The sequence below is a fragment of the Erpetoichthys calabaricus genome, chromosome 13 (assembly GCF_900747795.2).
Source record: "Erpetoichthys calabaricus chromosome 13, fErpCal1.3, whole genome shotgun sequence".
NCBI lineage: Eukaryota > Metazoa > Chordata > Cladistia > Polypteriformes > Polypteridae > Erpetoichthys > Erpetoichthys calabaricus.
In genome coordinates this window covers 35,619,869-35,632,225 of record NC_041406.2, presented here as the reverse complement: position 1 = coordinate 35,632,225, position 12,357 = coordinate 35,619,869, and the positions used below count along the sequence as shown (strand labels likewise).

General features: G+C 34.6%; 1 protein-coding gene across 1 annotated transcript in view; it reads left to right on the top strand.

The window, feature by feature from the left end:
- The window catches only part of tg (thyroglobulin), a 335,665-nt gene that overhangs the window by 91,999 nt on the left and 231,309 nt on the right, over positions 1-12,357 (top strand). The window contains exons 27-31 of the mRNA XM_051936137.1: positions 451-537; positions 2,094-2,177; positions 2,505-2,645; positions 5,289-5,462; positions 10,370-10,481. Coding sequence (XP_051792097.1) covers positions 451-537; positions 2,094-2,177; positions 2,505-2,645; positions 5,289-5,462; positions 10,370-10,481 — 598 coding nt within the window. The remainder of the gene's footprint in view (positions 1-450; positions 538-2,093; positions 2,178-2,504; positions 2,646-5,288; positions 5,463-10,369; positions 10,482-12,357) is intronic.

Here is a 12,357-nt window from a genome sequence, read left to right as displayed (position 1 = left end):
GTTCACCTTGAGTTACTTGTTTTCAATTTTTATTCTTTGCTTTTGACTTTTTTGCCTTACTCCTTTGTAGATTTTTGGACATTTTTTTTGTCTTGACATTTTTACTTAATTTTGACCATGACCTAAAGAGTTTCTTTTTTGATTAATTGCTCCCCTTGAACATGTGTCTTTCAATTGTTTGTCTAGGAAACAAGCATGTACTGAATTTTAAACAACTTTGCCAGTGGTTCACATCTGGTCATGCTGGCACAACCATTCCATACCCATTTAATTCCAATCAATCAATTAGATGGCAAGAGTTAGTATATAATTAGGGATGAAGGCCGAGGACAGAGAAATGACATGAGGATGTAGTACTCTGATGTATTTGTATGCATTGCATGCTTGTTGCATGAGCAAAAATGACAAGGAACTCTTGTATTTCAGTTTCCTTATTTGTTTATTTTATAGCTGATGCACTTTTACCAGCAGCAAGCAAGAATGATACAAATTACCAGGCAAATCTAATCAGCTTCCAAAGAGTTTATATGTGGAAAGGTAAGGACCTTTTTATTTTATAAGAATCATTATACATCATTTAATTTTGTACTGCTTTATGCCTCGTGGTTCCCAGGAGACCCAGGTCTGTCACTGCTTATGTAGAGTTTTTACATTTATCTCATATCTTCATCAGTTTTTCTAAAAAATTCATCCCATATTATTATGATATAAAGGCTAGGCTAACTGACAACTCTAAATTGTCCCATTGTGAGTTAGCATGTTGGTGTGTGTCAGTATGGCACCTCATACAAAGTTAACTCTCAGCTTGCTCTTAATATTGCAGGGACAGGCTTTAGATATACCTGTGATTCAAGAGCAGGGCTCAGAAAATGAAAGGATGGACTTGAACATCTGCTATGGAGAGATCATATATAAAAACATTTTGCTAAATGCATATTTCTGCTTTGGAAAAGGTGTGCAGAATAGTGAGCACTAGCTACAGCTCTATTTTTAGAAAAACAAAATAAAAATAGTATCAATTTCCTCAATTTGTAATGCTTACAGTTAGGTGACAATGTTATTGTTTATATGTAAATGGTAACAGGAAGCAGGAAATAGCCAACTCAGAAAATTCATGCTTGACTGTGTTTTATATTATGATGGTGCTCAAAGATGCATCACCTACTGAAATGTTTAGTGTTTTATTATAGAAATTCACACTGGTGAGATTTAGTGTATGGCAATTTATTTATGAGTTTTACAAACAAGAGGAGACCATTCAGTCCATCTGGCCCATTTGATAAGCTTATAGTTAAGCTGTTCCAGGGTTTCCTGAAAATTATCCTACAGTTTCAATCCAAAGGTTGTCACTAAAAACAAGGACCAGAGATAAATAGCCAAGGTTAAAAAATTAAGAGCCAATCAAAAATCCGTAACCAATAGAAGTTGGGTGAGATGTCCAAACCCTTAACAAAATTGCCTTTCCCTAAGTACATTAACTGTTTGAATCTTTGTTGATTGTTTTTGTCATACAAAAGCTTGGATTTCATGTGCAAGTAAAGATCCAAAAATATCCTGAAAGGTTAATGGGTGAAATGGGCAGATAAAAGAAAATTAACATACATTTTTTGAGAATATATTGCAGAACCAACAGAGAATTATGCAGATTGCTGAATTAGTTATTCATACAAATAAATATATACAACTGCAGGTCAGAATTTAATAATTTTGAAGAGCAGCTTCAGTAAAACAGATTATAACACTTAGGAATCAAAAACAGATGCAGGTAACTTATAGCACCTTCCTTTGTCAGATAATATCCAAAAGTCCTAAGTGTGTTTGAAATCTGATGTGTTGTGATCTTCTTTAGGGATCTAAAAAGATCTGAAGCGGAGCCTTCACGGCCACAGTCTGCTAAGCATCAAAAGTTTAGATAATTATTTATCATTAGTGGTGACCAACCATATTAATTGAATAATATTCCAGGCATACTGATGTGACTTTTTTTTTTATTTTGACACATATTGCATGCTTACTATAGGGCATTTTCATTGCTGCATTTTCATATAATTTGTGTTCACACCTGTTTATATCTAATTTGAAATATCTTTTAGATTCCAACATGAATGTGCGATCTTCAACTGCAGCGAACTGCATGAATATCATGCTTCAAAATAGGGAGACCCTGAAAATACCAGGTAGAGTAATATGTTTTATTTTATCTAAATGTAACTGTCTTAGCCAGCCAAGCCAAAGCAATATATCGTCAACTCAAGTCAAGGCTTCTGACTGCAAGGGTATCCCTTCTTCACAGAGGGCTAATTCCATTTGAGTCCTGCCACATACATGCTAGGACTTATTGAAGAAATGTAATGTTAATTGTATTCAATTTCACATAATGTGGCTTTATGATTGACTTTGCAGAGTTACCACAGTGGACACTGATTTGAAACTCATCAAGTTCTCACATATGTTTTGAAATTGCTCAGCTTTTACATAACTACTCTTCTCATTCTTTTATTTAGAAAATGTGAGAGAGGCTTTCATAACGACAGACAGTAGTATATTTCATGTGGACCCACAGCTAAAAGTTTCAAGCCAGGAATTCTGGATTTTTAAACATGAATATTCGTCTCCAGAGTTGGCACAGCTTTGGTGTCTTACACGTAAGTAATGTTCACATCATAATCTTTTTACTAAAAATTGTGGATTGGATGGATTGGGTCAAACAAGTCAATATGATTTCCTGCATTGACCCATATAAAATCAATCCAGATTATAGATTATATCGTATATACACAATACAGGCTGCTCTATGTACTGAAAGACACTTCAGGAAATTAAGAAGAACTACAATTGAGACAGGCACAGGAAACACTTCTTCATTGAAAGTGCTTGTGAGAACCTGTAACAAAATAACAAGTCATGTAGTTGTCTGTAGATGTCTGCTTGGGTTTTCCTATGGGTAGTCTGGTTTTCCTCTCACATGCATGTTATGCTAATTGGCTACCTCAAACTGGTCTATTGTTAGTAGACATGGGAATGTATCTCAGTGGGCCCTGAAGTGGACTTAAGTGCATACAGTGCTGTTTTGTACTTTGTGTAAAATGCTGCCCTGACCAGCTAATTCAATGTTATGTACGCTTGTATGAGTTAATTATTAATTAATTATTTTAGAAATTGTTTAAAATAAATAAGAAACAATGTTTTAAATGGAAAACTTTGGGTAATTATGCCCCTCCTATGTATGAAACTCAGATCTTGTCCTAAGACCATGGAAAGTATCTGCAGTGTTGTGTTAGGGTGGGAGGGCTGGAGAACACAGATATTCCCTATTATAAAAAAAAACAGCACCAGAAGTATGATTAGTATTGGGAAAAGCTATAAAGATGATGAAAAAATCACTCATAGTTGATTTAAAATGGATATGAATTGCAACAATATTATGGACTTGAATAGATGTCTACCAACAAGACACTATTAATGTTACTAATTAATTTTATTCACTCAGAGAGACCATACTTAATTATTCCCTGTCGTTCTATTATATTTTCCCAACCCAAATAGGTAACTGGTGTGTGGCATTTCATTTTGTTTCCTTGATGCTTCACTATTCTGATGAGACAGAGACACTAGGTCTGTTGTGGAGAGATAATAATATGAATTTGAATTACAGTCAGTGCCAGACAACGTCAAAACTGGTTGGGAGCATGCACTGATAGCATGTTTCTGCATTCACTGCGAGTGTAGCAGGTGACACCTCAGCACCACACTGGAACAGTGTGACTTTTTTTTTTTTTTTTTTTTACAGTGGCTGGAGTGCCAATCCTGCCACCAACCCTCAAGTTTTCCCTGTAGTTGGAGGACCAGCTTGCAGGGTCGGATACAGATTAACCTCATACCCAGGACAAAAGCATTTGCAGGTTAAGGGCCTTGCTTAAGGGCCCAATGGAATAGAGTCACTTCTGGCATTTATGGGATTCGAACCAGCAACTTTCCAATTGCCGATGCAGATCCCTAGCCTCACAGCACCACTCCAAAACTGCGAGATCAAAAAAATATCGAGTAACCAGAGCAATGGAGTAAACCAAAAATCAAAGTCAATGGCAAAGAATAGATCGAAACTGAGATGAACCTAGAACTTGGCTTACTTTGAATTCAAACTAACTAACACTGGAGATTGTTTATTTTTTATCCAATTGAATGATATATTCTGAATTTGTGCTGCAACCCTATTTATACTGGAGGTTCCAGTGATGTTACAGATGTGATGACTGTAGTCATGTGACCCATGATTTGCATAAATAATAAACAGGAGACATAAGATAATTACAAATCATTCCTAACACATTTACAACACTAAAACCTACAGAAAGTAATGTGTATTATGATACACAACAAAAATATATTGTTATAAAAGTATATTGCATAATATACCTGTTTTTGCTTTTTCATTATTTTTCTTATCATGCATGCTACATAAGATGCATAACAGTGAGTGATGATTGATAATACCAAGTTAGTAACCACAAGCAAGTGAGAATGACATTTACTCTTTGAAAAAAATCTAAGGTTTTGATTCCACAAAAATATAATGAAGTCTAATCAGTTCAGATTTGTTGGCATGTGTATGGAGTACAATGATATTCTCATACGCATGCTTGACCAACACACAACATGCACCATTTTCCAGCACAGCAAACCTTGCTCAGTAGGTTATAAACAATAGAACAACTAAGAATACAACAAGCAAAAAGTAGCTCAGGCACAGCCACAGGTGGTCTCTCTGGCTCTGCGGTTCATGATTTAAACGTGGAGATGGGGTCTTTCTTAGCAGAACTGGGTTCAAAGCAGGTTGCAACTTTCAACAGGATGAAAGTCTAATGTGGAGCACACTTACAAACACACACACACTGCCTCATTTCTAGATCATAGTCAATTTAACATGGACATCTTTAAGATATGAAAAAACTGGAGTGCCCAGAGAAAAGTCAGACAGACACAGGGAGGTAGTCTAAATTCAGCACAAGCAGAGATCCATCATGGAAGCAATTCTGTGTTTGTGGAGAAATTTAATAGCAACATGTTCAAATGCGTAGTATATTTTAATAAAAAGGAGAAATTTTCCTTTGATTAAGAATTTATCCTACATATGATGCATCCAAATGAAGCTTCTTATCTCTGGAGAAGCTATAGGAGATTTGTCAATGACCAGCATGTTCACAAAAGCTATGATCTGAAATTTGTATAGTTGATGGGGAAACCTTTCTTGCCAAATACGTTTACTATATTTTTCACTTTTTCCCTAGGCTGTGAAGAAGAAGACTTCTGTAAACTAGTAGATCTTCAAGACAGTGACCCTTCCTATTTCACTTGTACTTTGTATCCGGACACTCAGGTCTGTGGTTCATACAGTAAATCCTCCCGGGAGTCCTGCAGGCCCGTACTTCCTTCCCAACCACAAACAACTTACAAGAAGAAATGTGAGTCGCAAAAAACATGTTTAAATTTAAATTAAAATTACATCTTATGAAAATAATTAGTTGGAATACAGCAGGTAAAAACAAATGTGTTACTGCTATCATTTGTTTTTTTACCCAGCATGAATGAGAATGTATGCGAGTGGCTCTAAAATGTGCCCTGTATAGATTCAAAGACACTCTAGACTTAGTTCACTAAAAGAATTTAACATCATTTGTGTATAAAGAAGACCTATAAAAAGAAAAGCGTGAACAACACAAAACAATTCAACACTTTAACTGTCCAGAGCTAAACTTTTTTTCTCTCATAAGAGTTGCTATGGTCCTTGTATTTCTTTCTCTGCCTCTTCTTTTCAACGTATACTGTGTCTGAACAGTTTTCTTTCATCTGCTGAGCTTACATGATCCTTTGAAATTGTATGTGTAGTATCTGGAGGCTTTAAATGTATGGTATTACACAGAGGAAGTAAAAATAGTAGATTTGAATACACAATGGGAGTTCTGAAACTTCTGAAAGTACAGCTTATGAGAAGGATTAAGGAGTCATAATGGACTCATCACAATTAACCTCTTGGCCGTGCTCTAAAGGCTTTCAGAAGGCTAACAGAATGTGAGGTTATATAGCACAGTATATAGAGTACAAGTCAAAGAAGGTTCTGCTCAAGCTTTATAATGCACTGGTGAGGCCTCATCTGGAGTACTGCACAGAGTTTTGGTCTCCAGGCTACAAAACGGACATAGTATATAAATGTAATGTATTATTATTATAGTGGCTGTGGAAAAAGTCCAGAGAACAGCAACTAGGCCGATTCCAGGGCTACAGGGATGAGTTTTAAAGGAAAGATTAAAAGAGCTGAGCATTTTCAATTTAAGCAAAACAAAATTAAGAAGGGACATGACTGAAGTGTTTAAAATTCTGAAGGCAATTAGTTCAGTGGATTGAGACTATTACTTTAAACTTTAACTTTAAAAGTTTTCTTCATAGAAAATTACAGGCAGATGGAATAAGTTACCAAGTATTGTGATAGACAGTAGGATTCTAAGAACATTCAAAACTTAGCTTGGTGGTGTTTTGGAGGAAACAGGTCAATAGGATTGGAGAGCTTTGTTAGATTGAATGGCCTGTTCTCATCACAGTTTTTTCTAATGCTCTAATGTTCTGTTATTAATAATGTGAACAAATAGATGGTGCCTTAATAAAATGTGGAGTGTGCTGTATGTATTGCCTATGCCTTTTATAAAATTAATTGGTTTGAGAAGAATGTTTTGAAAATGTATATTTCAGATGCCGTCATGTAAAAAAAAAAATTGGTTTTTAAGCATCAGGTTATATTTGAGAATGATCCTCGCCAAGTTCTGAAGTTACATGAATCTAACTTCATGGTCATTCCAAACCCTTGATTCTTTTCAGTTAGTAATTCAATTGTAGATGTGCTGGTCAGCTTAACATCACTGTCCTGTTGTATGCTCCAACTTCAGCCACACTTTAGCAGCTGGACAAATTAATTGATATTTTCATCTGTAATATTCTGGTTTAAGATGAGTTCATGATGGACTTGGTGATCCAAGTTGTTGAAGCTAATGGCAATCCACTGTGTTTTGCTTTCACCAAACATGACTTTGTATAAAATGACAAAGCAACTCTGTATTAGTGTCATCTATCCAGAGGATATCATATATGAAGTCTTTTCAGTTAAATGAGTCTTTTGACATTGAACCAGAGCTGTCATGTTGTTTTTGGAGAGAAGTGGCTTTTTCCTGGTTAACTTTTCAAGATGCACACAATTCTTCACTATTTTTCTGATGGTAGAGTCATGAACTGTGACATTTAACTTAATGAAAGAGTCATGTACATCACTGGATGTATCTTGTGGTTTTCACTACATCAAACGGTCTGAATACTGAAGAAATGTGCCAGTTGTGAGAAGGTAGATAACAGTCTTGAATGTTCTTCATTTGTAAATCATGCATGTTGCTGTTGAAGTATAAAGCTCAGATTACTTTCAGATAGCTTTACAACTCCTCTCAAATTGATGGGTTGCTTATTGGAAATGTCCTTGGTATGGTATACACACCAGCTTGTACACTCCAGATCAAAATGTCAAAGGTTCTGCTTGTCTGTCTTGCTAGTAACACTTCCTGGTCATCATTAGTCAAATGCACCTCATAAGCATCATCTGGTTCGAGAATCACCTTCTTAACAGACATGGATGCACTAGGAATTTATTTACATTTTCATTCATGGCAGCTGCATGTTGGTTTATTTTTAGTTATTTAAATAATAACAAAGTAAAATAAGCTACATGTTTTTACCAGAGATTCTAATTTTGGACTTGGTGAGGACCAGATGATTATCAGACATTTCCTGATATATAAACAATACAACTGAAAGAGAGTGGGTTTTATTTTACACATGGCTAAACACTGTACAAAATACTGTGCCTATTGATTTGCATATAGCTCTTTAGTAACTGACAAACGGCTATATATAGTATACCACTGTAATGCATTATTATACACATTTAAGACTTAATCTCTACACCTACTCTGCTTACTTTGCAGAAAAGGGAGCTTTGATTTAACAGGCAATTGACCAAAGTTTAATAGCACTGTGGCAATCTAATGCCCAGCATGTAAATGCTGCGTGCACATCTTTCTTTTTAACAAGGCACAGTGTAATGTTATTGTGTGCACATACTCATTTTATTATTATGGCTACTTGTTTCTATTCATACCTGCAAGTTAATTTGCTCCCTTCTGCTTTAGTTCACATATTTTCTCATTTGCAATATACTGGTGTATTGAAGAAATAACGGTGAACGTACCAAGAAAGTCTGTCCAGATGTACAATTTTTTTTATTACTTCCAGTATGCAATTTTAAATGTCTGGGCTACAAACAATAATGCAGTAAACTGATGGAAACAGAGCCAATAGTCTTTTACATAACACTTAGCTAGCAGGGAACCTTTTGAAGTGCCCAATTTGCATTCATTTTAACCTGTCATCTCAAAAGCATTTAAGCTTATTGAACTCATTCCTCACCATAACGTTAATTATCTGTTGTTATATAAGCTGTAAATTTACTGGCTCCCAACTTTGTATTCTCCCATGAGAGGATGACACAGTTCATCTGATGTAACTTGGAAGTCTACAATGTCAGTTTAGCTTGATTTTTTTCATGGTCAGCCACCGTTTTGTGTGATTTGACTGTATGATGCATTACAAGGGGCTTCCCAAGTCGTCCTGATTTAAGGCTGGTATTCCACATATATTTAGAAAAATATATTTTATGGAGTCCTAGCATTGCAATTATTTCAAGTGAAGCTTTACTTGATATATAGATTATGTTTTATAAAGTATTGTTCCATTATCATGTTAGCTTAAACCTGTCAAAAGTGCCTAACCTAGCAGAATTAGGTACTAAGTATGAAGTTAGCCTGGGTCAAGTTTGTCTGCCATGGGGCACATTCACACTCACACATACACTGGCTCAGTTTTGACTCCTTGATTAATGTAAGGTCTTTAGAGTGGCCAGAACATAAGTCACGCATACACCAACAGAATGTGCAAACATCATAAGGCCATTTTTCAGCCTGGGATCTGAAGCTGTGAGGCAGCAGTAGTAACCAAACCACTGCATCACTGTGCCCCCTGTATTTTGTAAAATTAACCGTAGTTTCACAGTAATTATTCACCCGTCTACTTAATTTCAATGTTTCTTTAAACTTTAGAAAACGTGAGGAGATTTGTCTGAACTTTTGAGACCCAGAAGTTCTTTGAGACTCTAAAAACACAGTTCACACTAAGGTGATTTGTCATGTACTTATAGTATTCTAAGACATCCTTAGTATAGTTTGATGCCTGTAGGATCAATATAGGTGCAATTTTGTCACATTAGTTTCCTCAAACAGATGAACTATAATAATGCAGTTAAAGGATTTAGAAAAACTGAGAGTCTAAAAGTGCTTACCTGAAAAATAAGCAAATATTATCCTTCCGAATTGTTGTAATTTATGACAGTCTTAAAACCTATTGAGGCAGGTGCTTGATGACATCAATTGCAGTTAATGTCCAATCCTTGAGATATTTTAAATAGTTTTATACCTGAGAGATATGAGGACAATTTTAATGTTTTGCACATAAAAAGGAATATAAAGTATGATATGAATAACTGAATTCCATTTCTTGTCCGAGATATTAATTAAGAAGTCTCTTTCATATTAGTTCCTATAATCACCTTGAGGTGTGTAGCATAACATGCATCATTCAAGTCTAGAAATACTGCTGTTATTCCACTTATTACCACCTAACTGTGTTTGTATTGGTATTTGCCCAAAGTTTGTCATTTTTTTGAACACTGTGAATTAAAAAAAAAATAAAACAGACCTTTTTATTCATGTGTAATTGGCAAATGATAAATTACCACAATGAAACTTTAATTAATGCCAAAGCAAATACAGTTTATAGTTCACATATTGCTAGGTCTGTCACTAACATGTGCTATTCTTCTTTTTGATTAAATACATGAATATTTAATTAATAGAATATTTCAAAATGTTCCTATAATCATGGAATTTGGATATGAATTTACTTTTTAATATTTTTTATAAAAATGAATGTCAAATCAAATCAAGTTTTAGTCACATTCAAATTATACATACAGTACAAATCTGTTTAGTTTTTTTTAATTAAGTGAACTGCCCTTAGTCAAGTTCTGTCAAAAAGAGTTATACTAATATTTGTTTAAATATGACTTAAAATTTCAGCTTTTTTGGTGTTAAATTTTAATACAATTTACAGGCAAAATGAATTCTACTTCAATTGATTTACTAGATTGTTTAGAACTGGATTATTTCTGATGTCTGATCCTTATTGATTTTAAAATAATAATTTTTTACCCTTTTTTCAGTGAGTCTAAAGGGAAGTGTTAAAAACTTCTACAGCCGCCTACCTTTCAAAAAGCTAGTGGCATACTCAGTACGACGTAGGATCAATCAGACTGGGAAGACTCTTTCTGAAGGGTATGATGTTTTTCTTCTTTATTCAAGCAGGATGCATTTATTTGATTTTCCTACTTCAACAACTTCACTACAGTTCTTCCAAATATGTGACCACAGCATTTCTGTTCCAAAAATACTTAATTGGTAAAAAAAAAAAAATTTTTAGGATATTTTGGAATGTGCATTGTCCAGACTGAAAATGAAAGGAATGTATTTTTGTATCACCTAAGAAGGTAAAATGGGGGAAGCAAGACAAGGTAGTTCTTGAAGCTGCTGTCTCATAGCTCCCAAGATTCAGTTCTAAGCCCAGTTATTGTTTAAATAAAGTTTGCATGTTTTTTGTTTAGTTGAGTTTCTTGTGTACTCCAGTTTCCATTACTCAATTGTCCTGGATTGATTAAATTTATCTGGAGATGAAAGTATGTGCTCTGGTGGGCTGACCTCTAGTCTAGGATTGGTTCGTACCCTGAACTTGATTCTAGCCTAGACAAGATTCAACTCGTGTTATCCTGAAATGAAAACAGCAAATTTCAAAAGTGGAATAATGAGTAAATGAAATGAAATAAACTAGTTGGAAAATGGATGTATGGTGTAAGAGCCATTTGTTAGTTAGGTTATATTCAGTTGATGCAAGTATTTTCTTAGTTATGTTAAAATGTTTGCTAATATATAGTGCACAGTCAATGGGAGGTTCTATTATAACCCCTACGAGCTAAATTGTAAATGGAATATTCTAATTATTTCTTGACATTCTGACTACAGTTCAGTTTATGATCTGTTGCAGTTGGTAAAGCATAGAGGGCAAACAATTTCAAACCATACATACTGAATGTATTGAACATACTGAGCATACTATTGTATTAAACTGAAGCCTATGTAAGTTTGCCATAGAAAAGCAACAACTTTTAGGCATAGAAAGTAACTGAAGTTTAACAGGAGAAAGCTAAGATTATAATGAAACAGAGAAGAAATCTTTCTTCCCTTTTTGCCCTTTATTCTGCATGTGTAATAACTTTCTTCTGAATTTTTGTCATTTGTTCCTTTTTTAAATTTTCACTAAGCCTTTTTAAAATTAACTTTATTGGACTGAGAAATTTCCTTTGTTATGAGTTTGACTGATGCTAGATCCTGCTAAATATTTTTTTAGCTGAAAGTACTCAATGTTAGTGTGTCAAAGAGTGGATGTGCAGCATTGTTCATAATGGCATTCAGTTTTGTTCTAATTCTTTCCTTTGCTACAATCTCAAGGGGGTCCAGACTGTGTCCCATAACTGAGCCTGCCCTTTTAATTACCGTACTGATTTGGTAGGCCTCTCTTGAAGTGATGTCACCAGCCCAGCATACCACACCGTAGATAAAAGCACTGGCCATCAGTTATACAATATGTAGTGGATGTCTTTATTCACATTATTATTACTAGATTGTATAAATTCCATTCTTTTTAAAAGAATTTTTCAATATCATGTTTTTAAAAATTAAGCCAAATTAGCATATGGTGGCCGAAATAGCTTTTATAGACACCAGATTCAAGTTATACTGGGAAAAGAAGACGTAGTAAAGAATTCATCCAAGTTCATACCAAAAAAATACTAAAGCAATCTTTCACTAAACCCTAATCAGAAACCGAAAATCAAAGTTAAAAAAAAACGAAAAACACTAACAAGTCGCAAAGAAAAGTTCTAGAGTCAGTGAATTATTGAATCATTATGATCTACAGATAATGCAGCAGTGAGGTTGTTTTTAGTGTAACATACTACTGTATAAATACTGTGGATATAAATTGGAAATTGTTAACCTAAATATGTAAATAATATAAAAATGATCAACCTGAAGAACCAGGCAGGAGGAAGCTTATCCATTGCGTCTTTAATCTCTTCATGTAGGGGGATACACTCCC